Below are 26,768 nucleotides of genomic sequence, written 5' to 3' on the forward strand. Positions count from 1 at the left end.
CACTGATTTATGGAAGCATTAGCTATTTATTATGGAAGATAGCTTTCTTCCAGAGGGACTATAATGTAATAATTAATTAGGTTTTCTGTGCCAAACCTCAACTTTGTGGAGGAAAGCCCTAGGCAGCAGACAATGGCAAACCACTTCTGAAAAACCTTGACCAAAACTGCAAGAGCTAGTTCAGGCAATTGCCAGGAGTGAACAATTGACTCAAAGGGACAAAAAAAATGTGTTGGGATTGCAGGAGTATGTCCTGCTTTTCAGTAAACCTATTGCTGATACGCAGCTCTGCTTCATCTGGTAAAGAAAACTATTTTTTAAAAAAACTGGAATTTCTTAGAAAAAGGGAACAATAACTTGGCCTACTGAATATCTCCTTGTATAACTTCTCAGGTAAAAGTCCCTAGACCTATCAACCACAAGCTGGACACGATACTTCCTCTTCCTTCTAATGTTTCATCTCCTGACTAGGTCCTTTACACTTGATTTCTCCTAGGCTCCTTGCATTCAGAGCATTATTCAATATATTAATTAAAATATTTGAGCTTGGTCATGTGTTAATTACTCTAGCGACTTTGGACTTAAGCTATATAATGTGTTCTATATCCAGGGGTGGGTTCCACTTATCTTTGCTACCGGGAGCGCATGCACACTTGTGCTTGCTTTGCTCACGCGTAACACTTCTGCGCATGTGCAGAAGCTTTTGTGTATGTGCAGAGTGTCCGTGATGACGTCTGGGTGGGTGGGCGGATCCTTCCGCCGCCATTACTACCGGTTCGGAAGATCTGGACCAAACCGGTAGCAACCCACAACTGTCTATATCAAATATAAATGATGTAGCAGAAATTCCTATAATGTTTAATAAATACATATATTGTTATATTTATGACTCAAACAGTTTTATTTTTGTTTTTTTAAATACCTTGCTTTGTCCTATTTCCATAATATTAAGAATGTAATTTAAGTTTATATACAGGTAGTCCTCGACATACAACCGCAATTGAGTGCAAGATTTCTGTTGTCAAGTGAAACATTAAGTGAGTTTTGCCCCATTTTGTGACCTTTCTTGGCACAGTTGTTAAGTGAATCATTGCAGTTGATAAAGTCAGTAACCTAGTTGTTAAGTGAATCCATTGACTTTGCTTGTCAGAAGGTCACAAAAGGTGATCACATGATCATGGAGATATACTGCAAAAGTCACAACTTTGAAAAATAGTCGTAAGTCACATTTTTCAGTGTTGTAACTTTGAACGGTCACTGAACAAACTTAAGTTTAGGACAATCTGTATTGGGAACATGAACATATACTGTATATAATATATGTAATTTCAGTTCTGAAAAGCAATTACTGAGTGTAGTAAAATGTACAATAGAGCATTCTCAAATTTAGAGAAAGAAAAGCTCCTCTTCTTAGAATAGCATTAAAAGGAAGTATGAACTCTGAAGCATTTTATTGACTGATGTTGAAAAAGAAGCTGACTAATCTTACCCAAGGTTATTAAAGAAGTTCTTGATGATTCTCACTTAATTTCCACTTTACTGAATGCTAAATAAGACATTCAGTAACTAAATACATAGCTAAAAAAACATCCCTGTGCATATGTTCCTGCTAATTACAGGCATGTTGCCAAGAAATCCTGATCAGAAAGAAAGAAGAAAGAAGAGGGTATATCTTTATTGGCAGAACAAGGAGATTCCAAACCGATGGCACGTAGGGGGGATGGGGACAATGAAGACTAATCTTTCTGCAGAACAATGTAGACTAATTATTATGAGGAACAACTGTATAACTCCCATTCTGACACATGCTAGTTTTTGAATTAGAATCACTCCCAGCTATGTCCCAGTAAAATTATGTGGAACTGTTGATTGTACTTGGTTTAGACATTTTTACTTGGACATCTTTCTAAATCCAGTGAGGAAAATGAGAACGCTACACTTCTTCAAGGTATTTGAGTCTGTTTTTCTCTGCAATCTAAGGTTGAATCTGATTTGAAAATGTATTTTATGTGGTTTGAAATATTAGATCCAATTTTACAATGTATTATCTTGGTATTATAATAATTCCATTTTCCTGGGTTTTTGAATGATGAAGGAAATGATATGGACCTTCATCTTAAATTAAATTTTTAAAAATTATCTACAAGTTTTAACTGCAGTATTTGAGCAGTACAAAGACCAAGGAGATTCTTTACAAATATAAGCTGATATTTTGGCATTCCCTTCTGAGCCTTGTTGCAATATGAATAACTAGAATATGGAGTGATTTATCTTCTCCAGTCTATTGAAATAAACACTTGGCTGAATTCAGTGACAGTTTTATATCTCAGTGGTAGGAAATTTGGTAGATCCAAGGGCATATGATTAATTAAACAGGAAGTGTTGGACACAGCTTTAAGCACCATTCGGACTCCAGTTGCAGCCCTAGGATTGTCTCTTTACCAATTTGTTAATCTGGTAAGAAACTTGAGTTATCCAGTGGAAAATCTCAAAAAAGCTGCTTTACAAGCATTTGATTTGCATAGACATGGCAGCCTAAGGAGGTTGGTGAGCAGTAGTTTCAATTGGTTCATTACACCTTTCCCCTCTGGCCACGGGACTCCACTTCTGCTGATCACCGGCTGCCAGCAGTTTGGCAGATTGAATCTCACCAGGCTCAAGGTTGACTCAGCTTTCCATCCTTCGAAGGTCGGTAAAATGAGTACCCAGATTGGGGGGGGGGGGAGAGGGCAATATGCTGACTCTGTAAACCGCTTAGAGAGGGCTGTAAAGCACTATGAAGCGGTATATAAGTCTAAATGCTATTGCTATTGCTATTGTTTCTTTAAATGCTAGAGAGAAAAGCTTCATTAGGCAGCTGGGCCTTCCTTTTCTTTTACCTGTGGTTAGGAGCTAATGGTGAGTATTAATTTGTTGCCTCCTACCATGCTAGGCCTGCCTTATCTCCATGCTTGCTAGCTTCAGGTAAGGTCAGGGATTATGGTGGGAGAAGTTAAGGGATCCATGTTAGAAGCGGAGAGAGAAAGGCAAACAGTGGAAAAGAGGTAGACTCTCCTTCCTTGTTTCTGGCTTCTTCAGCTACAGCAGGCGCAAATACCATCCTGCCCTCATATTGGCCTCATCTGGAAGGCATAGAAAAAGGACTTGGGAGTGGGCAGAAATTTCTGAGTTTGGTTCTGAGTTCAGTTCTTGGGAGCAGGACAAGAAGTAATGAGTGGAAGATCCTTAAAGAGTGATCCAACCTAGAACTAAGGAGAAATTTCCTAACAGTGAGAACAATTAATCAGTGAAATGTCTTGCCTCCAGAATTTGTGTGTGACTTGGAGTTACATTGTGTTGTTTAAGTGTTCCCTTTATTTTTTTGAGCAGTGTATATTTCTGCTCTTTGATTGATTTTCTCTTTCTGTTCCACTGGGTTATATAGTTTGCACTTTTATTTCAATTCATCTTTTGCTTCTTTTGATTTGAAGTCACACAACATAATTCTTAAATCTGATGGATCCCAATTCAACTGGGTAAATCTAGTTTTGTTTTAGTTAGAGTTGCTTTGTTACTATTCTTGTCTTTTGTATCTTGGCAAGAGATGAAGACTTGAAAATTGTAATTTTGAGAACACCATTCATTTCCTTATGTTGTATTACCTTTAAAACAGGAAGTCTATAAAGCCTCGTATGGATTGGGAAATTTATGAATGCAAAGTTTGCATACAATTGGTAGATAATATATCTTTTTTCCAAATTTACGCTTAGCATATTTTCAGTGAAATAGCTGAACTGTGGCTGAGAGGTTGAATTATAAATCTCACAAAATCCCTACTCTACAAATATTTTTATGGGTATTTTTTCAATGCTGTTCAAAAAATGGTCAGAGGTATTTTATCTCAACATTTTCATTGAGCAAGATATTCTTTGTTGTTAGTAAAATCCTTATTAAACAATGTCAATTTTCACACAGATTTCTTTGTAGTATATAATTTACAATGGCTTGTGTAATTTGGCATAATGAGGAAAATCACTGAGTAAAGAAATTCACCACAGTAAACATCATTTAAGAAAGTTTATCCCCCCCAAACTGTGAAATTAGTGATTACGGACAAAATTACAGCCAAAATAAGACCTCTGTGAAGCAAGAGGGTTATCATCAGCATGCTCAGGAAAAACCTGACAATGCACTAAAACTTTTTTTCAACTTCATATTTAAGCTAAATTCTTCTAATAAGCATTATTTGTGGGATTGCTTAGGACAAAGATAAATAGAGGTTAAAACAATTCATTTTCTTCTGAACTTAAATATTTAGGTTGGGTTAAAAGTCCTGACATACTTTGGCATGAAGAGTATCTTCTGAGGATTACTGTATTTTGAAAACATGTTAGTGTTGTGTCAAATATGTGTTATTAGTATATACTGTTTTTTATTCCTTTTGCCATAGCTCATTTTTTGCTTTCTTTTTCTTGAGTTGCTGTTAATATCATGAGGGATTATTCACAATATTGAACCTCTTAAATGTTATACTACGGCAGTGGTGGGTTTCAAAATTTTTTACTACCGGTCTGTGGGTGTGGCTTGGTGGGCCTGGTTTGGTGGACCTGGCAGGGGAAGGATACCGTAAAATCTCCATTCCTTCCCCAATCCAGGGGAAGGTTACTGCAAAATCCCCATTTCCTTCCAATCAGCTGGGACTTGGGAGGCAAAGAATAGATGGGGGTGGGGCCAGTCAGAATTTTTACTACCGGTTTTCCAAACTAATCAAAATTTCTGCTACCGGTTCTCCAGAACTGGTCAGAACCTGCTGAAACCCACCTCTGTATTACGGTCTAGTTTTGTGCCATATCTACTTTTGTTATCCTTTGTAGCAAAACCATGTATACCATACCATGATATACCATACCATGATTTAGTATGATACTAGAAATAAATATTAATTCCCCCCCTTTTTAAAATAATTTTCAGTTTGAGGTTAACTGATTATTTATAATTTTGATAAAATTGATATTTTATGGGCACTTGATTGAATGCTTGGCTCTTTATTTCAATCATTCAGAAACAGGGCATAGGGAATTATTGTTGTGTTCCCTTTACACTCTAGTTCTTCACATTTCCTCAACTTCCTCTGCTTCGGCCTGCAATAAATAAAAACATATATTACATTGGATTGTTCAGATTTTACATGCATTCCAATAAAAGCAGTGGCAGAGTGACATCTGCCATTGTACAGGTAATCCTTGATTTACAGCAGTTCATTTAGTGACTGTTACTAAAGTTACAATGATGCAGAAAAAAGTGACTTATGACCATTTTTCAGACGATTGGCAACTGACTCATATTTTTGACGGTTGCAGTGTCCCGGAGTCATGTGATCTCATTTTGCAACCTTCTGACAAGCAAAGTCAATGGGGAAGCCAGATTCACTTACTAATTTAACTGCAGTGATTCACATAACAACCATGGCAAGAAAGGTTGTAAAATGTGATAGAATTTACTTAACAACTGTCTCACTTAGCAACAGGAATTTTGGGCCCAATTGTGGTCATAAGTCAAGGACTACCTACATGTACAGTACACATAAGTACTAATGAGAAAAAAAGCTCCAAAATATTTCTGTGCTTTAACTTGTTTCTTTAAAATATTTAAAATAATCTTCATCATAATAAATTTTCTTTATATCTGGTAGCGACAGAAAAATATTACTTACAAAACGCTGTATAAATCATATGCTTCTGCTTTGCTAATTCTCTATTTGTTATCAATGGGTGATTTAGCACCATCTCATGTTTCTGTTTTTAATTTTTAGATCCTCCAAGAGAAAATGGTCAGCCATCGCATTTACTGACTTCAGTGCTGATCCTGATTTTAGTGTTCATAATTTTAATTATTTTAGCTGGCTATTTCTTTAGGTATGTATGAATCAGACTCTTGATGTGAAACTAGTTGTTTCTTGTTATTACCATGTGATCTCATAAGGAAATGAAAGTTGCATAGCTGCAGCTGTGCTGTCTGTAGTTTCCCACATTAATCAGTGTAGTGGATGGAGGATGTTACACACCGTTTCTGTGCATCAGCTACAATATAACATTTATAACTGGAAAAAACAATGATTAGAAGAACCTTCTCCAGAGTTACTTGGTTTGTGAGCCATAATATAGAATATTTTTTGTAATTTATTTAATCTCATGAGACCTATACTGTGGCCTTCTAAATGGTTCTTATATTTATTAAGGTTCCGAAGACACAGAAAAGCGGTTGTAAATTCCACTGATAAAAAAATGCCAAATGGAATCTTAGAAGAGCAAGGTAATTATTTTTTTATTTAATCGTATATAAAGATATACTTTTTTAAAACAATGTAATGTTGAAAAGGGAAGCAAATAGATTTCACAGGGTTGGTTATTCAGTTGTTAGTGTATCTGAGAACTGTTACTCTTTAGAGAAGATTTGTTCACCTATTATGTTCACTTATTTTTTTTCACATATTAACATTTACATTTACATTACAATTTGGTTCAGAAAGATCTTTTTTTAGAACATTGCATTGTATCAAGTTATAATTTCAGGAATTCTATTTAAATATGTGTTAGATGTAGAACTAATTTTATATATAAATTTTCATGGAATCAATTTTGAACTGCATGCATAATTATTTTAAATAAGGAATTAAATGACAAATATGATAAACAGAACTGTAAAAAATATGAATTAACATATAAAGGAGGAAGGTCAAAAGAAATTTGAGTTTCTGTACATGCTGAACACCTACATAACTTCATAATGTAACAAATACAGTACAATAACACATACATTTCTTGCATTAACAGTTTCAGTACTTTAAGACACTCCTTTTGTAAATCCAGAATAAGAAAGCTTTCTAAATCATTCTTCTGATTTATTAGTATGTTCTCCTTAGTTATTGAGACATTAACTGGTTTTAGATGTAAATCCATTACATCATTCTTGCAGTCAGAATCCATTTTTCAGAAAAATGGATTTGAAAATACTGTAAAGCTAGTAATTCTTGTGAAGTTTTCCATTTATGGTAGCAGTACAGATGTGGTCTTAATTTTAAGTTTTTATTTTAAATGAGCAATGGAAGTAAAGTATGTTGCTTTTTGGCTGTGCATATAGTACAGCCAGCTGGATTATTGCAATGCATTCTATGTAGGGCTACCCTTGAAAAATATCGGAAGCTTTAATTGCTACAGAATGAAGCCGCGTGAGCCATATTGGGTGCCCAGTGAAGGGCAAACATAACATTCTTGCTCCATGAACTGCACTGGGTGCCAGTTTGCTTCCAGGTGCAGTTCAAGGTATTGATCATCACCTGGCATAGACTCCAGGCTACCTATAGAATTTACTTCAGCCCATCAAATCAGCCCATCCCACTCAATAAAACATGGAGGGTACTGAAGACCTATCAGTCAAAGGATTTTGGCTAGTTGGAACTGGGAAGAGAGCCTTTCTGGTATTAGCGCTGCATTATGAACATCTGCCCCCAGAGGTGAGGCAATGCCCCACTCTCCTGGCCTTCTGCAAAGGAGTCAAAACTTGGCTCTATGGCTTTGCCGGGGGTGGGGCACAGAAAACCATGGGCCTGTGTGACAGGCCAGCCAGACCCATGAGGGCCCCCCTGCCTGTATTAACTAATGGAGTGGCCATCTTGGAATTTATAATGTTGTAATCTTATAATTAAAAATAATATTAAATTAATTTTAACACTTTAATGTTAATTTTATATATTGCCTATATGTTGATTATACTGACACAATACAGAGCCCCGTCTGAGAGAGGTGGGTGGTTTAGAAATATGAAATATAAATACATAAATGCATGCTGTGTGCTTTCATTTCCTTTTCACAGAACAGCAGAGAGTGATGCTTCTCAGACAGTCTCCTTCTGGACCAAAGAAGTATTTTCCTATTCCAGTAGAGTTCTTGGAAGAAGAAATCCGGATAAGAGCAGCTGATGATGGGAAGTTGTTTCGGGAAGAGTTTAATGTAAGTTGCCCTTATTTTGTTACTTCATTTTGGTTTTCTTAAATGAAAGATTGCAAATAAAATGAACAAAATTTTAAGTGAACAATAAAAATTGCTTTTGTATTTATCACTTTCATGCTTTTGGATTGTTCAGATATTGTATGCTCCTATGCTGTGTAAACTCTTATTATATCTATTATTAACAAAATCAGAGTTTAAAGGGGTCTCTACCTTTTTTTGGAAATGAGATTTCCAATCTTATATCTTGCTGCTGTTCAGCTAAGTCAGCGGTGTCAAACTTGTGTTGTCATGGTGGAATTACGTGATGTATCGGGACTTTTTTCTCCTTCGCTAAACCAGGCATGGGCATGGCCAGCACATGACGCATCCGGCCCATGGGCCGCGAGTTTGACACCCCTGAGCTAAGTGGCAAATTCGTTGACATTTTTCTAGATGTTTTACATTATCATGAGTAATAATCTATATTAATACTATCTGTAATAATATATGATGCCTGACTCCCAGCAATTCTTACATCTTACAGAATCCTTAAGTTTTAGCCTTGGGAATTAGGGTTATGTGAACTTCATAACGATTCCAAAATATTTAAAACCAGGTGACAAAAGAAAGATTCATATACTAAAATAATAATGAAACATGACTGCTTCTTTCTTAATGTGTTATTTGGACCCAAACATTCTGGTTTTAAAACCATGGTTTTAAACCTAACCTTTGTGGTTTATTTCAATAAACATGGATGTTTTATTGAGCCACGGTGACACAGTGGTTAGAACTGCAGGCTACTTTGCTGATCACCGGCTGCCAGTAGTTTGGCAGATCAAATCTCACCAGGCTTAAGGTTGACTCAGCCTTCTATCCTTCTGAGGTTGGCAAAATGAGGACCCAGATTGTTGGGGGCAATATGGTGACTCTGTAAATCGCTTAGAGAGGACTGTAAAAGCACTGTGAAGCCGTATATAAGTCTAAGTGCTATGGCTATGTTAGCTCATCATGTGACATTAGTCTCTCCTTCATGTTGCTTCTTTCATACTTATAGATCCTTCTTCTTTTCAGAATTATAAACCCTGCCTTTTAAAAGCCATCCAGTTTTTAAAGCTGTGGCAGAACATTTGATAAGTGCCTCTCACCAGCCCTAGCCAGAGAGGCCAAGAACAAGCAATTGTAGGAATTGTGATTTTTTACCTTCTTACAGGATTTTTTTTCAAAGAAAAAAATGGATAGTAAGAACGAAGAGAGATAATCATAACAGCTATCCCATTTCAATTTCCCTCTCATTGAGGCTGGAAATAGTGATGTTGAAGACCCACAAATCTCAAGGGCGCCAAGTTAAGAAGGATTGCTTTAAAACTAAATATAGTGTCTCACTTTAGAGTTCAGAATATATTTTTTGCTTCCTGCTGCATTGTGGTTGCATGGGTTGTTGGGCTCGTGAATAGTTGATAGATAATCTGTCCCTAGCTTCTGAAAGCCAGATGCATTAAAATGAACTTACCTTCAGTTCTGGTTGGGTTTCAGCAGTTCTCTGATGTAGCTATGATGATCACATGCTTACATTCATTTTAAGTTTAAGTGAAAAGGTTGCCAATTAAACTCCCAGGAGTGGAATCATGCCCTTTAGAGTGTAGCTTTGTAATTGGCAGGACTGTATGTCAGCCATTATGATTACATATTTAAAACTTGCCTTTTCAAGTCTGAATTAATGTGGGTATATTGAGTTGTGTGGTTAAATATGTTAGGAAAAGACAACAATACGAATCTCCAATGAAAATGGTCATGCTTAAAGCGGGTATAAAAGTTGATTTTATGCTTGTTCTGTGTTTGTTTCTCAAGCGGCTTTCTGGAGAAATACTAAAATAGAAACAAGTCTTTAAAAAAAAACTCCCTTGCCCCACATAACAAAGGGAAGTTCAGTTTTCCAGTTTTACACAATTTGTCTGATTATGCAAAGAAGATGAAAGTACTCAAAGGGCAAAGTAATTTTTTAAAAAGCTTCCATAAAAGCTCACTTCTTTCTTTTATTTTTGCCAAATATATTGAAATAAAATTTAAAAAAAACCAGAGTATCAAAAATAATATATAGTATATTTAGTTTATAGTTATTCATGGTCAGTTTTCAGTTACTTATGTTCCTGTTTTGTTTGTTTGTGTGTGTGTGTGTGTGAGAGAGAGAGAGGGGTGGGGTGGGGTGGGGAGGAGGGAGAGTGATGTTCTGTTTAAAGAAAAAAGTTACAAAGCCAAAGCAAGCATACATATTGAAGCAACAAATATGACACATTTATGTTGTGGCAACAGAATGTAACCTACACAAGAGACTTCCTTATTAGCTAGTAAACACTAATTGTTTAACCTGGTTTTTGCTAGTTTTCAAAGAAAAATCTTCAGAGTGCACATCTGATTTAAACTCAGTAATGATTAAGACCATAATGTATTTATTTATTTATCAATCAAACTCTTAACTGTCCATCTTCCTCACAGAGGGGATCTATATGTATAAGTTATAAGCTTTGCTCCCCTTATTATTTTCTTAGGGTTTTCAAGCATCCATATACACCCACTTTTGTTACTTCTCAAAAGGCTGATCTTCCTTCATATTGCAAATAGCATATGATCAGTAGAGACAGCTTCTGATCAGTTTAGCAGTAATGCCAATGGGTTAAAGTAGATTAATGTAAGTCTCCATCCAAATAACAATAGCACTTAGACTTATATACAGTTTCATAGTGTTTTACAGCCCTCTCTAAGCGGTTTACAGAGTCAACATATTACCCCCAACAATTTGAGCCCTCATTTTACCCCCCTCAGAAGGATAGAAGGCTGAGTCAATCTTGAGCCGCTCAGAATCGAACTCCTGGAGTGAGCAGTGAGTTAGCCTGCAGTACTAAACCTACTGTAACTTCTTTTAAAATCAGTTGTAGGAATACAACATTTATTTGTAAATTAAAATTTACTAGTTGTAGAAATACAACATAAATTCTGCCCTGTCTAATTTGGAAATATGCAATTCAAAAGATATATTCTATCCCTGTGAGAGATATATATAATAATAGAGTAAGTAGTTGTGAGGTGCAATTTATTCCATTCAACAACCAAGAAGTATTTATAGAACTTGATCCTCATCTGCAGTTTATCCTAAGCTCTCGCTGAGCGAAATAGCTGTAATTTATAATTAGATGTCTCAGATTTAAAGTTAACACTCTCTTGCTGCAGCTTCAAGATGTGCAAAATGTGTAAGGTCAGCTGACTTATTGTGGGTGTCATTAGAGTTGCATTTGGGAAGGGACGGGCATGTTAATTCATCCTACCACCACTATCCAGCTTCAGATCAGCTATTTTTTTCTCTCAGAATTTGCTGCTTTCATTAGCATTTTCTTTCTGAGTCCCTTTCATAATCATCCATACCTCCTCCTATTTTTTTTTTATCAGTTTCTCTCCAGGCTTCAACAGAAAGACAGCAGAGCTCCATTATTTTATCTCATGAAGAAAAAGAATCTGTGAAATCTCTCTCTCCCTCCCTCCCTCCCTCCCCCTCCCCCTTTCTCTCTTTCTGTCTCTCTCCCCCCTAGTTATACTGAGTGGCCTGTGTGTTTGCTCAGATCTGGATATAGGGATTGACCAGGACTATACTAGATGCAAATTAAATCTGAAATTATACACAGTAATTTTCTGACAGAATTGCCTTTGTTGTTAATTAGTTTCAAGTCTTCAAGTTATCAGTTTTAGTTCTCTCACTTTATAAGACCTAACCAGATGCAGAATCTTGGAAATATCTTTCTCTTCTTTTGAGGGATATTTCTGCTTTGGTATCTTTCTGTGTGATTTTGAATTAATTGAATTAATATTGAATTTTTGAAAATGAACTGAACTAATTGTCAGACGGGGTCTGTGCTGAGGAGCAGACAAATAACCCTCCAAAGAAAGCCAGTCAGAATTGAGAAATCAGCCCTCCCTCATTCTGGTTTTAGTGTTATGATTCGTTGATGTTTTTCCTGTTGCCTGGTGGTGACATGGATTGGCAGTAAATCAAAAGATAAAGCCAGTTCTCATGTCTATGAAGTCTGGATTGGCTTCACTCAGGACAACACCATTCAGCAGTGATTTGGAACTAGAGGCAAGATAAAGATTGCAGTGGCTACAGACTGCATGGATCATGGGTAGCTCTTTAACATAGTAGTGGGAAAAGCCAGTTTGTGTAGTGGTTAAGGCATCATACTAGAAACTGTGAAAGTGTGAGTTCTAGTCCCACCTTAGACACAAAGCCATCTGGGTGACCTTGGGCAGGTCACTTCCTCCTAGCCCTAGAAAGCAATCAATGACAAACTGTTTCTGAAAAACCTTGTCCAAAAAACTACAGGGACTTGTCCATATGATTGTATAGGGAAAAATATATAAACTGGGAAATTTTATCATTCCATCTTATACTGTATAGATCTGGTCCCTCAAGTGTCCAATCTTGTTCTGGGCATCACACTTTTAATATTTCCAAAAACATGAACAGAGAAGACCAGTGATGTTTATCAGAGAATAAGATGCTAAGTCCTTTGAAAAATGGTCTGAAAATGGAGCCACTATCCACAAATGATGGATTCCCTTCACTAGATGTGCTCAAGATCGGGTTAGACTGTCATCTGTAAATTTATATTCAGTACTATTTGCAACTTCCATTTATATACGTGATGCTGTACCTCTTTTGCACCTGCATCAATACCAAACATACAGTATGTGTAAAGGCATAAGGCTTCAATTGTGTGATTCCTATTTTTTTGACCTTACTGAGTGTGCAATTAAGATGCATTGTGGAAAAACCAAAGCTTTGCACAGCCTTACTAATTTCCACTTTTATCAGAGTCACACAGACATGATTGGCTCATTCTCTTGTGCATTTGTAATTTCTTATTTTCAATGCATGCTATTAAGAAGTTGAATTCTATAGTTATTAATGTTAACTCTGCATTCAGTTATATTTTATATTTACCAATATGAATACTTACAAACCTAAGCAAGAAGGTTATTTAACAATTTTAAGTAAAAATAGACAGCTCTTATTCAGGATAGATTTATGATATCCATAATACATAAGTCATTTTCAAATAAGAGGTTTATATCATACAAGAAAAAATAATGCAAAAAAATCTAGTTTAAGAATAGAGCTTGTTCTTGCTTGGTGCATTCAATAATTTTGCAGATGACTTTAAGGATGAATGTATGACAATTAATATTCTGATATAGATAATATAAAATTTCATAAAGTATTAAAATGTATTTTAACCATCCATTTTTTGTTATTGATTGCTGTTTTAAGTCATACAATTTATATTTTCTGTAGTCATTACCACCTGGATATTTGCAAGGAACACTTGAGATGGCAAACAAAGAGGAAAATAGAGAAAAAAACAGATACCCCAACATATTACCTTGTAAGTATTGCTAATATATATATTTCAAAATTCTAAATAGTCCAGTATGACCAGGCAGCTGGTCATGTTAAAAACAGCTAACAAAGATAGGCAACTGTCTTATGAGATCAAGTCTGATAAATTTAAGGTGATATAAACATCTGTTTGTTTATTTGTTTAATTATATTTATAAGTCACCTCAATCCTTTTAGTCAGCATTCAGATCTGAATACGGGATGAAAATAGCATTAGTCCTGCTTTTTGGTAGCAAGAGCTGGACAGGAGTGGCTAAGTATCCTCTTAGCAGCTTTTGATGGGTTCTTCTGGACTAGCTCTGGAGATTGGGGATGGGCAGCACACTATTGTGTTTGTTCTCTTCCTTCCTCTGGGGTTGATGCTAGTTGGTGATGATTGGGGGGAGGGAGAAATCCTGCCCTCTGCTTTTATTATGCAAGTACCACAGATTCAGTGCTCTATTCTCTCCTATTCAGTATCTACATGAAACTGCTGAGTGAACTCACCTGTCACCCTCTGGTGAGGTATTATCAGTACACTGATGATATCCAATTATACATGTCTGCCCCTTAAGCAAATTAATCAGTGTTGTTGATGTCATATCCCAATGCCTGGAGGCCATGGGATCCTCAAATCCTGGTTGTGTCAACAGGCCAGTGGGTCACAAGGGAGTGGTGATCTGATGAGGTTGTTCCATTGCTTGTAGTATCTGAAAGTATCTCCTAAGCTTTTTAATAATAATTTTAATTTTTCTATTTGTTCAATTTTTAAAAAAATGGCTTTTATTGTTTGATAGTATACTACCCAGAATCACATTTAATGAGATGGGTGACCATAGAAATATGATACATACATATGCCCAATTGCACATCATCATCCGTACATACATACATACATACATACATACATGTATGCATGTATGCATGCATACATGCATACTTACCCTGGGAAGTTTGCAATTCAAAATGTAATATATTATAACAAAAGTCCCAAAGGTGCTTTTTCAAGAGGCAACGGGATTTTCTGCTTTTTCTGGAAGCTTCTTGGATGAGAAGCAAAACGTCTTCAAAGAAAAATCAGAAAATCCAGTTGCCTCTTGAAAAAGCACCTTTGGAACAACCATGACCTGGATGACTAACAATCTCCATAGACATTATAACAAAAGAATTAAAATAATAACATTCTCACTTATATATCTGACCCAGGCCAATATACATATATTTGCATATTTAGTAAGAGATAAATTATCAATAGTTTGACATAAAAGTAACAACTACAGTTACTATGAAATTAGAGGAAACCTCAGAATCCCATTCTCCTGGCCTAGCCATCAATTCCCTAATCAAACTATCTTATAACATTGCTTTTATAAGTTGTATCTGATGATACCTGCTTTTTCTCATCTTTGGTGTCAGCAAATAAACAAGCCAGTTCACTTGCAGAAATTACATATTATTTTAAATGTAATCTATCTATCTATATAAAAGTAAAAACCACTCACGCATTAATCACGAAATCTCCAGAACCGTAAAGCCTACAAACTTGAAATTTGCCACATATGTTCCTCTTGGCTTTTAGGTGCTCACTAAGAAAGGATTTTTCAAAATGACCATCAGAGCATTAATATTTCTTATATTATTATAACACACTCTGATGCTAATTAGTTAGACGTTCTACTCCCCCTATCCCAAACTAATCCAAACGTTTCCACAGAATGGAAACGTTTCTGTGCGGCAAGGCTGAGGGAGACAAGAAGAGAGGAGAGGATCTATGTGGCCAGCCTGAGGGAGAGAAGGGGAGAGGAAAAGACAGGAGAGGCTTCTGTGGGGCCAGCCTGAGGGAGAGAAGGGGAAAGGATAGGCCGATCGTAACTACTCATTAATTTTTAAACTCTGTGTCGATTTATCAAGCCCGATCATATAGTTTCATAGCGGAGCATGGGTATTCAGCTAGTCATTCATATTAATATAAGCCAATAAAATCATGTATTGCTTTAAGAGTGTATACAATCAAAAAGAGCACTAGACTGTTAAGGGAATGTGTCTGTTGCTTTTCTAAAAGGTTGTCATGTTGTATGCCACATAGCTGGTAATTCACACTTTTGAAAGATCATTTCTTTTAAAATTCTAATCTGCTGCTGAGGTCTTCTTGGCTGGTTGCCCAGCAATTTAATTCATTAGTTTCTGGAGATTATATAGGAAATAAAACTGCCAGAAACTTCTTGTAGAATTAAGTGAAGTTTTCCAATTACAGACAAAAGGAAGTAGTTTTTCACAAATTCTAATACCTGGATAGATTCCAGAGGGATCTTGGGGTTTTCTCTGAGGATATGGTTGTAGTTCAACTGAAATAGGTAGATAGCTGAGGTGGATTGGATTGCTCCTTTGCAGTTTCTTATATGTACCCCTCCTGCAGTGCACCTCAGTTTTCCAAGGAGCTGCAGGAGATGAAATTCCAGAAGAGGTGCCCTAAAACACTAGTGGTGAAAGATTAGGAGCAAGTCGGATTAACCTGAATAAGAATCAATGTGCTGTTTTAAGGACTATTCTTGCTGTCTGGCGGATAAAATCATTCAGATTTATTCAGAGTTGGACTCCAGTTGGATAGGTCCAGTGAAAATATTTAGATAGAGTTCTATAGGATTTCTGTGACTGCTGATGAAGTGGACAGAGTCCCCGGAACTCTGAGCACAGCTATCTATCTTAATTAGATTCATATTTTTCCTGGTTGGTCAAAGGCCTAGGAGGTAACATGCAATTGGGTCCATGTAGTGATACTTGCTCCTTTGAGAGAGAAGGTCTTTCTGTGGTATGTCTTTTTCCTCAAGAAACATCAAAGCCCTGGACAGATTCTGTCCAGTCTCCAGCTTTTAATTTTTCATCATTACTGCTTCAAGCATCTTTTCTGGCACTTCATCTCCTGCAGCTCTTTGGAGAACCAAGGTATACTTGGTAGTGGGGCTTCAGCTCCAGAGGATCCAGGAAGAGATAGATTGTCTGGGCCCTTTTCAGGCAGGTTACAGCACAAAGATAGCTTTGGACATGCTTGTTGATGCTTGTTGATGGCCTGTGGCAAGGTTGGGTAGGGGTAGTGCAATCATCCTTCTGTTTCTTAATTTCTTATTAGTTTTTGATACAGGTGATCATGGTATTTTTTTAGACTGGCTGCAAAGTTTGAGTGGGGGCACTGTTTTGCTATGCTTTTCTTTGTGGTTAGTTCAGTCAGTCCATGGCATCTCAAAATGTCACCCTTTTGTTTAACATCTACGTAGAAGTGCTACATGAGGTCATCTGTCAGTTCAGAGCAAAGTATCATCAGTGCATCAGTGTAGTACAAGGGTGTCAAACTCAAGGCCCAGGGGCCATATCCAGCCCACGGGGTGCTTAGATCTGGACCACAGGGCTGCCCAGGAAACAGCAAATGGCTGGCCTGCGGTGCCTCTGTCAGTGAAAACGAGTTCCTGAGCTCTGCTTTTGCTGGCAGAGGGTTGCAGGAGGCCGTCGCAGCAAAAAACGGAGCCCATTTTCCCTGGCAGAGTGCTCAGGCTACCACAGGCACCCTGACACAAGTGATGTTGAGCTGGCCACCTCCAACCTGCCTCCCCCCCCCTCAGGTCAAACACAACCCTGATGCGGCCCTCAATGAAATTGAGTTTGACACCTGGTGTAGTACATATACCAAAATATGCATCTGAATTCTAGGAGAAGCAAGTGATGCTGTCAGGCTTCTGTCCCAGTATATGGAAGTTGTGCACAACTGGAACACAATTAGGTTAAATCCTGTCCCAAGCCTTTGGAGCCCCTAGGCCTGGGGATCTTCCATCTTTGATTTTGGATGGGATTGGACTTGTTCATCAAGACTGGTATGTAATCTGAGGGTCATCTTGAATTTACAGTTCCTGCTTGAAGAGCAAATGGAAGATGTAGCTAAGTGGATCCTTCCACAGATACATCTAGTATGCCAGTTGTACCCTTTCCTGGACTAGGACGCCATTCAGATAGTCACTCATGCCTTAATCATTTCACAATTGGATTCCTTTAACATGCTCTATATGGCTCACCCTTGAAAACCACTCAGAAGCTACAGCTCATTGAGAATGCAATGGCATGGGTAGTAAGAGGCATGCCTTGATATGCTCAGGTGACCCAACGGTTTCATAAGCTGTACTGATTACTGATTGACTTACAAATACAATTCAAGGTCCTGGTTATCAGCTATAAAGCCCTTCATGGGCTTGGGTCTGGTTGTTGTCTGTGGGGTTGCCTATTTCCCGTTCTTTTTGTCCATCCAGTGGTATCAGGCACATACAATATGCTTTGGATCCCATCATTATGTATGGTCTACTGGGACCCAGAAACCATGCCTTCTGTGCTGCGGTAGGTGCCTTCGATAATTGCAGAGATCTGGATGGTTCCACCATGAGGTCATGCAAGAAATTATTACATACTTAGCTGTACTCTCAGGCTTTGGGACAGGGTGATGGTTAGATGATTTTCAAAAAGTATTTTTTGTCAGGTGGTTTATGATTTATTTTTGGTTGCTTTTTTTTTTCTTATGAGCTGCTCAGAGTTTCTGGGAATCAGGTGGATTCTATACTATATGTATGTGTTCATAGACAGGTAGCCCTTGACTTAACGACCATAGTTGGGACAGGATTGCCACCATAAGTTCATTGTGGCTGTAAAGCAAGCTGTCATATGACTACTTTGCTTAGCAACAACAATCTTGACAATTAAATGAATTTCATCAATCATTAGCCAAGAATGTACCCCAATCCAAGCCATTCCAGGCTTGGTCTCTTCCCGTCCCAAGCTTCAGTAATGTAGCAGGCTGCTTCCAACTTCCTGCACCTCTCTTTCTTCCCCTCCCATCTTTGGCCCTTTTCTGCTCTGCACTCTTCCTGCACTGCAAGGTAGCAAATACTCCTGAAACTGTCTAGCTGGAAAGCCTCAATCCTTTCAGCTCATCTTCATCAGTTTTTTCTTTTCTTTTATTCTTGCTGCTTTAGAAGGAGTGCCTGGCCTGACTAGCTGGGGTGGACTGGGTTTTGTCTGCAGGGAGAAAAAAAAAGTCAAAAGGAGTCCCTGAATGGTAGCATGCCAAAATGCGTCTTTTTCAAAAACCTAGATCACAGTGCGCCAGGGTGGGCACAATTCATCAGGAGTGACAGCAAAAAACAAACAAACACTGTAGATGAGATAGGGCAGCTGTGGCTTCCCGGGATATAACAGAACAGAATAACAGAGTTGGAAGGGACCTTGGAGGTCTTCTAGTCCAACCTCCTGCTTAGGCAGGAAACTACACCACTTCAGACAAATGGTTATCCAATATCTTCTTAAAAACTTCCAGTGTTGGAGCATTCACAACTTCTAAAAGCAAGTTGTTCCACTGATTAATTGTTCTGTTAGGAAATTTCTCCTTAGTTCTAAATTGCTTCTCTCCTTGATTAGTTTCCACCCATTGCTTCTTATCCTACCCTCAGGTGCTTTGGAAAATAGCTTGATTCCCTCTTCTTTGTGGCAGCCTGTTCTGTCCCCGTCTCACACACGCACACAAACAGACAGCCGCGGGTTAAATAAACTGGCAGACAACCAATTCTTTCGATAAGAGAATTGGCAGCAACCCAGTAGCTGCTTGCCAAGAACTTTACTCATAAACAAGATACACACAGTTCACGAATTGTCAAGTACAGTCCGTAATTAAATCCAAGGCAGATAATGTTGTTTCCAAAGATGCAGTGTGACTCGATAGTAGTTAGTTTTGTCCATCACAGAGTCTGAATGGCCACCTCACCCCCTTATATCCCCTGTGACTCAGCTTAATCTCTGGCACGCCTTCTTTTCTGTTGCGTGCGCTTGTCTCTCTGACGCTGGCGTGGATCCAGCAAAGACTTATCCCCTTCATTGTCTGACTGTGAGGAAATACCTGGCTCCTGGCCAATCTCTTCTCCTACGGGAGACACCTGAGGCATTGCCAGAGAGGAGGGTCCTGGAGAGGGAGGCCTGGCCAACTCCTCTCTTTCATGTTCGGAGACTTATCCCTCCGATAAGTCGGCCTCGGGGGTCGGAGCCACAACACAGCCCCTGAGATATTGGAACACTGCTATCATGTCTCCCCTAATCCTTCTTTTCATTAAACTAGAAATACCCAGTTCCTGCAACCATTCTTTATATGTTTTAGCCTCCAGTCTCCTAATCATCTTCGTTGCTCTTCTCTGCACTCTTTCTAGAGTCTCCACATCTTTTTTACACCCAAAACTGAATGCAGTATTCCAAGCGTGGCCCTATCAAGGCATTATAAAGTGATATTAACCCTTCACGTGATCTTGATTCTATCCCTCTGTTTATGCAGCCTAGAACTGTGTTCGCTTTTTTGGCATATGACAAATAACCCCAGAGCTGTGTAATGGTGCTGCTGCTTGTCATCCTGCAACAGAGAGTTGCAGGACAGCCAAAGGACAGAGATGTGGGGAGATAAGTGAAGGGGAGGAGTTGGCACGCCCCTGTGGTCATTAGTGCAGGCAGACTGCCAAGCACCCAAATTCTGATGTTACCTTGGAGGTGCTGGAACAGCATAGATTGTAAGTTCAGTTTTTCAGCACAGTTGTAACTTTGAACAGTTGCTGAATTAAGGGTCACAAGTCAAGAACTACCTGTATGTATGAATAAATCAGTAAATAAACTGATAAACCATGGAATTTTCTACCATGAATATACGGTGTTAATTATTGATGTTTTTCTCCCTGTGTTGAACCAAGATGATAGATAATCTTATTTTGTTGTGAAAGTATTTGTTATACTCTGTCTCAGCTATACTTCTGTTTTGTTGTATTGACTTTATTTTATATTTTACTTGTTATTGTTTTTGATTTTAATGATGAAGATTGGAATATTAGTGTCTGTGATCCCTTCTCCAAACTGAAAACTATACAGCACCTCTCAGGGTGGATCTTCACTGAGGTTCTTTACTGCAGGTGCTTCTGATTGATTTACACAGGTCATAGAAAATAAATAATAATATATGTATATCCTATGCATTTACACCAAGCACAGGGATGATAGGTATATCATATCAACTTGTCTATCTGACCTTGCCAAGAACACGACGTTTATCTTGACAGATTTCAGTTAGCAGTGTCAAAACAAAGCCACACCAAAGGCAAGAAATGTCTTGTTTATTCCAGATGGTTCTAGTTAAAAATAGAGAGGGTCACGCCACCGTACACAAGTGTTTCATGCCAAGGATGAGCAAGATATTAAATAGAATGTTTAAGATTAGCTGATGTAGTGCACTAAATATTTGGATACATTTCACTATGTACCTGAAATAGAGACTTCTATGTATTTAAGGGAAAGAGGGACATTCTACTGTCCATTTCCTCTTTCCGGAACGTCTGGTAGGACCACCACCTCTGTAAAAGCTTCCTATATGAACAGTCTGTGTGCTGTGGACAAATCTGATGTAGGTTGGTGACTTACAGGTTTTCATCTATCTTACTTCAGATCATTCCTTTCAGCCAGCCATAAATTCTGTGCTTCCGTGGCCATTTCTGCCTTGGCTGTTGAAAGTAAGTCTTGCCTGCAGCCTTTTTAGTGATCTAATGGAAAACCTTCCACAAGATTAATACTTTTAATGGAAAGTAGTAAGTGACGATTATATTCCAGTGTTAACATCCAGAATATAATCCAGTAGTATTTACAGGTATTTGTAAGGTAATCTGGAAATCTTCCAATGGAGGAAGTTAATTTAAATTAATTTAAATGTAATTAATTATATTAATTTGGGCACAATTAAAAGCTGCTTTATCTTTATTTGTCTCCCTTATGGGAGGGTCTTACCAGATGATACTATCTGAGATGGTGACAAGATTCTCCTAGAAGTATTAAACAATAATATTCTTTCTGATCCTGAGATTCCAAAGCAGATTCAGTAATGACCAAATTGACAAGGTTTTTGTCTACATTAGAAGCTATGCCCAATTAGAAAGGCCATGTGCGGCCAGGGAATAGGGAAGGGTGGCATCAGTTGGTGCAATGATTCAGCCTGGGTACCACAGATGGGTAACTGGGTCTGAAGGATGTAGATTCCCCAATATTGAGCTCCCACTTCTAGTCATCCTGCCATCTTCTCTCTTCACAAGAATTACAAGGTTATAATCTGCACCACCAACTTCTCAGGGTACCAATGTTGCTGGCTTTATTTCAATAGAGCATCAAAAGAAATGCCACGGGAACAGCAGCTTTTCATGTCATATATTTTCCTTCTGTTTCAGAGACCTGAGATAACATATCATTCATGGGGTGAGAAAGAGTCCTTAGATAATTGTAAAAGGAATTAGATACATTCATGAGACCAGTTGCTAATTCTGATATCTACTAATTATTTCTAGGAGAGTAAGATCAACAGGGGAGTGTTGTGTGAGGACATCAGAACTTTATTATGTTTGTAATCCGGGAATCACTATCAGAAAAAAGAGTGTCATAGCTTTATTTGTAAAGAGGTTGTCCCTAAATTACTTGGTCTATGTCCATTTGTAGTGGTAAAATTAATGCTATTAATTGTTATTAATCACTCTTTCTTTCTTTCTAAGATTTTGCATTTATGTTCATGATACATTGCTAAATTGATGCTTTAAAAATCATTATTTTAGTAGGATGAGTGCATGGTGTTATTCAGTATAGAAGCTATAATACAGTATTTATAAATCGTCATACATTGCTGTATCAACTTTTTTTAGGTTAGCTTCTTTTCCCAGAAGGAAATTACACATTTAGAGCTTTATCCACATTTCATCCATGTTAGAAATATATAGTTCTAACTGTGTTCCTTTTTACAGATGATCATTCCAGAGTAACTTTAATGCAAATAGATGGATTTCAGTGTTCAGACTATATTAATGCTTCATATATAGATGTAAGTGAAATCCTTTTCTTTTTCAATTACTTATTTTCTCAAAATAACTACATGTTTTTAAAAGCATCTTTAATGTATATTCTTGTAAAAATAACACACATTTTTATTTTCTCATAGGGCTTCAAGGAAAAGAATAAATTTATAGCGGCTCAAGGTATCTTTTGATTTCTATTGTTTGATAATTTAACAATTTCAGAAATATTTAGTTTTGTCTAAACTGAAGTAAGATTTTAAGAATTTTGTAGATTGGTTTTATTTAGTCTAAGGTTAATGAGTGTGCCAAAACACCTAAGTGTTTTTCTGAAGAGTCTTTAGATTGAATAACAAGTTACCAAGAACTGATTTGGAGAAACAGTGGTGCATTGTATCAGAGGAAAAGGGAGAAGTGGGCAATCTGTCTTGACGTAACTCTTTATATGACATTGGCATAAAAATTAGATATATACAGAACCAAGGGAGAGTTAGTAGAGATCAGTTTATGTCAGTGGTGGGTTGCCCCCGGTTCGCACTGGGGCAACCCGGTATAGAACCGGTAGTAAAACTGGCGGGAGGCTCCGCCCACCAACCCCGACATCATCAGGATGCTTTTGTGCATGTGCAGAAGAGAGAGCGCGTGCGCGGCCCCATTGCAAACCGGTAGTAAAAGTAAGTAGAACCCACCCCTGGTTTATGTGTATGTGTGTGTACCTTCACGTCAATGTTGACTCACTGGTGACTGCCTAGACAAGTCACTGCAGTTTTCTGGCTTCCTGTTGAAAATACGACTAAAATCCAGTCTCTCAAGTTTCTAGCCTGTTTCGTTAACTACTAACAATCTGGCTCTTAATAGTAATCATTAGAAAGTAAAAATGAAAAGTTTAGAGTAGGGTTAAAGTTTAACATGGCAAATATAATTTCATCACCATGTTTATCAAAGTTATAGTTTGCATGAAAACAATGAAGATGTAGACTTTTTGGGGGGCAGGGGAGGTCCTAGATAAATAGGAAAATGGCAACATATTTGAATATTTAATGCAATTTATATAATAAATTGTCTATGGAGTGTCACTTTTGGTAATTGTGCGTGCACGTGTGTATTTAATCCAATTTTCCAATTTGAAAATATGTACACAAGGGATTGATGTGGCCCATGAACTGTTGAGGATTATATAAATATATTTATAGTAGATGTCAAAATCTCTTTAATTCTACTGTTTCTGTTTCATTTTATTTTTTGAGCAAGAATAGGCAAGTAACTGTCCAATTATGCTAGTGTATAGATTTTTCTATCAAGATGCAAGAAGAATGCAGTGGAACGCAAGCATGAATTGTGGTTTGCTTGAGCCAATTAAACTTTATATTTCTAAGGAATAAAGGATTAGGGAGATATGTTTTTACAATTAAAATTTTATTGTGATATATTCACCTCACTAGCAAGAATAAACTTTGGATTCAGGGCCACTGCACATTTTTTTATACCTCAGCCTGAAGCTTCAGGAGGAATGTGTTTTAAATTAACAAACATAGTGTAGAGTTTCTGTTGCTAAAAAGAGGGATAGTTTATTTGATGGAGATAGTGAAGCATTTTTATTGTCAAATCCCAATCCCAGTTTGCCTGTTTATTTCAATTTTAATATGTATTTTTTAAATTGGTTTCTTTTCTTTGGACTTTCTGAATGTTGTAAATCTGATATTCTTTTCAATAGATAGGATGAGAAACATGTTTCTGTGCTTTGTATAGCTGTTAATTCTGTAGTTGTTTTCTATATCTAGGTCCTAAACAGGACACAGTAAATGATTTCTGGAGGATGATATGGGAACAGAAGTCTGCAACTATTGTCATGTTAACAAATGTGAAAGAGAGAAAAGAGGTAAGACATTTTAAAGTTTATTTCCCTCCAACAGGTTTAGAGTAGTCCAATAGCCCACAAAACTATTAGTAACATAACCACTTCCTGTATCATCTTGTCAGTAAAATGTCAGTGTCTTTGATACAGTACAGCTCTGCAGTAATTTTAATACCTGACCATAACATAATTTTTCTCACATTGCTCACATCTTCTCTGTCTCTTTTCTGAATCTTTCCCCATTCAGACAAGATATATATAAGTTTAATAATTGATGTGTTATATGAACAAATGATCTGAAATTACTTGACTGCATTTTTCTTTGTCTGATTTCCTGGCATTGTTTGAGAGACAAAATTTACAATTTCATAAGTCCAAAAAGTATTAGTAGTACACTTAAGGTCCAACTTTCCTTCTACCATTATTATTGCATTGATTAAATTCAATATGAAAATTGCATCCTGCAGCACACCTATAAAAGTAAGTAGCAGTAGCTAGTGAATGCTGATTTGCGATAAATGAAGCATGATTTTTTTTTTGTTGCTCAAGGATGACCTCTCCTAGCACATAAATTGAGGAAAAAAGAGTATATGTAGGCTATATTTTTGAAAGAAATATGAAATTACCTGTCTGTGCTGACTTTAGTTCCAAACTATATTAAGTTCTTTTACCTTCTAAATAGACCCAGACTTGAAGAAATGAGTCTGTAGAAAAATCAGACATAGTGGATGGTAAAATTGTATCTCAACAAATGTTAGTGCTATGATACCTCACAACTTATCCTGATCTTATTTTGAATATATTTTAAAGCTATATAGTTTTGTTTGGTTTCAATTTCAGAATTAGCCCTATCCTCCTTCCATATCATTGCAACACAATTGTATGTTTTTAACCTGTCCGTTTGGGTGAAACATGCAAAATGCTGATGTGCTATGTTTGTGTTTTAACATTTATATAGGACAAATGTTTCCAGTATTGGCCTGATCAAGGATGCTGGACCTATGGAAACATCCGAGTTTGTGTGGAGGACTGTATAGTTCTTGTAGATTACACCATTCGAAAGTTTTGTATTCATCCGGTATTTCATTTTCTCATATTATTCCTTTAAAATATGATTAACTGTTTTTTCACACTCTTTTTAAAATAAGGAATATTTGGAATTACAGTATATGTTTTTGTTCAAGGATAAAAACTCCAGTTATTTAACTTTCAGTTATATTTTCTTGATACTATTATTTTAGAGCTCATACTGAGATTTTATTTGAAATTCTATGCGTACTTTGAGCCCAATGTTATACTAGCATCTTTTTTGGAGTCCCTTCTGGGAGTTCATGATTTCCAACAAATGTAATTGATTATAGATAGCTGTACTGAGTTAATACTTTCTATAAAATTCAAATTATGTTGACATCATAAGAAATGACAATATAAATTATGCCTCCTTCAATAGTAATGTTTTTAGAATGTTATAAACAATAAAATGAGAGGAATAGAATCAGATGCAATAGAATTTCAAAACTATGGGCAGATATTTTGACCTGCTCTGGAATTGTATGGTGGAAAGATTTTTGAATGGCTTTAATCAAACAAATTTGTAGAAATTTTATTGAATGTGATATACACCAGGGAGCCCTTGGTGGTACAGTGGTTAAAGTGCAGTATTGCAAGCAAACTCTGGCCATAGCTTGGAGTTCGATCCTGAGAAGGCTCAAAATTGACTCAGCCTTCCATCCTTCTAAGGTCAGTAAAATGAGGACCCAGATTGTTGGGGGCAATATGCAAATAATGCTTACATTGTAAACTGCCCAGAGAGTGCTGCAAAGTGCTATTGGACAGTATATAAGCCAAAATGTTACTGCTATATTGCTATTGCTATACTGCATTTATAGCTCTCATATAATTTCCTGTTGATATCTGGTTTGCTGCTCTGGGCACTTAGTTATATTAGCTTGACTATTGGTCTGGTTCAGCATCATGATTGTTTTGACAGTATATTAAAATGCAAAATTTCAGATGATTTTTTAAAACTCTGGGTATAATGCTGGTGCCTGATAAATTGAACCCAGAGAATATTCCAGATTGGAATGTCATTGTGGAAAGATAAATCTGTTTATTGCACACCCTTCATCATGCTTTTGGTGCATGATTGATTTTATATCTGCTTTAATTCTTTTCTTTAATGTGGATCATAAAGAGGAAGGAAAAAGTCAAGGAACAAGTAACTAAATTATTGGTTGACTTCATTCTAAAATGTAGTTGATTGTATTCATATTTTGTCTCTGGACCTTCAGCAGGTTTCTGATGGCTGTAAAGCACCGAGACTTGTCACTCAGCTTCATTTCACCAGCTGGCCTGATTTTGGAGTGCCTTTTACCCCCATTGGAATGCTTAAATTCCTAAAGAAAGTCAAATCATTGAATCCTGCACATGCTGGACCAATTGTGGTTCACTGTAGGTACGTATCTATGTGGAACTGGAGATGTTTATTTTTACCAGTGTCAGGGTGTGGGATTAATAGCGCTAATCCAAAAGATGCTCCATGGAACAAATGTTGGAAGGTGTGTAAAAGAGAAAGAGAAACTACCCTACTTTTCCATTCACAGAAATCTGGTGGTTCTAAGAGATATAGTTGA

General features: G+C 37.1%; 1 protein-coding gene across 5 annotated transcripts in view; it reads left to right on the forward strand.

Annotated features, from left to right (window-relative positions):
* The window catches only part of PTPRE (protein tyrosine phosphatase receptor type E), a 125,048-nt gene that overhangs the window by 78,295 nt on the left and 19,985 nt on the right, over positions 1–26,768 (forward strand). For 3 of the 5 annotated variants that reach the window (XR_015728340.1, XM_034436461.3, XM_034436463.3), the window contains exons 4-12: positions 5,792–5,894; positions 6,218–6,291; positions 7,852–7,988; positions 13,312–13,402; positions 22,233–22,309; positions 22,427–22,463; positions 24,062–24,159; positions 25,094–25,213; positions 26,427–26,590. Coding sequence is in view for 4 of the 5 variants with exons in the window: in XM_034436461.3 (XP_034292352.1) it covers positions 5,792–5,894; positions 6,218–6,291; positions 7,852–7,988; positions 13,312–13,402; positions 22,233–22,309; positions 22,427–22,463; positions 24,062–24,159; positions 25,094–25,213; positions 26,427–26,590 (901 nt within the window). In the remaining variant the exon portion in view is untranslated. The remainder of the gene's footprint in view (positions 1–5,791; positions 5,895–6,217; positions 6,292–7,851; positions 7,989–13,311; positions 13,403–22,232; positions 22,310–22,426; positions 22,464–24,061; positions 24,160–25,093; positions 25,214–26,426; positions 26,591–26,768) is intronic. The other 2 variants (XM_034436462.3, XM_087871638.1) reach the window with 1 other exon arrangement.

Source organism: Pantherophis guttatus, chromosome 6 (assembly GCF_059756535.1).
Source record: "Pantherophis guttatus breed Tessera chromosome 6, ASM5975653v1, whole genome shotgun sequence".
NCBI lineage: Eukaryota > Metazoa > Chordata > Lepidosauria > Squamata > Colubridae > Pantherophis > Pantherophis guttatus.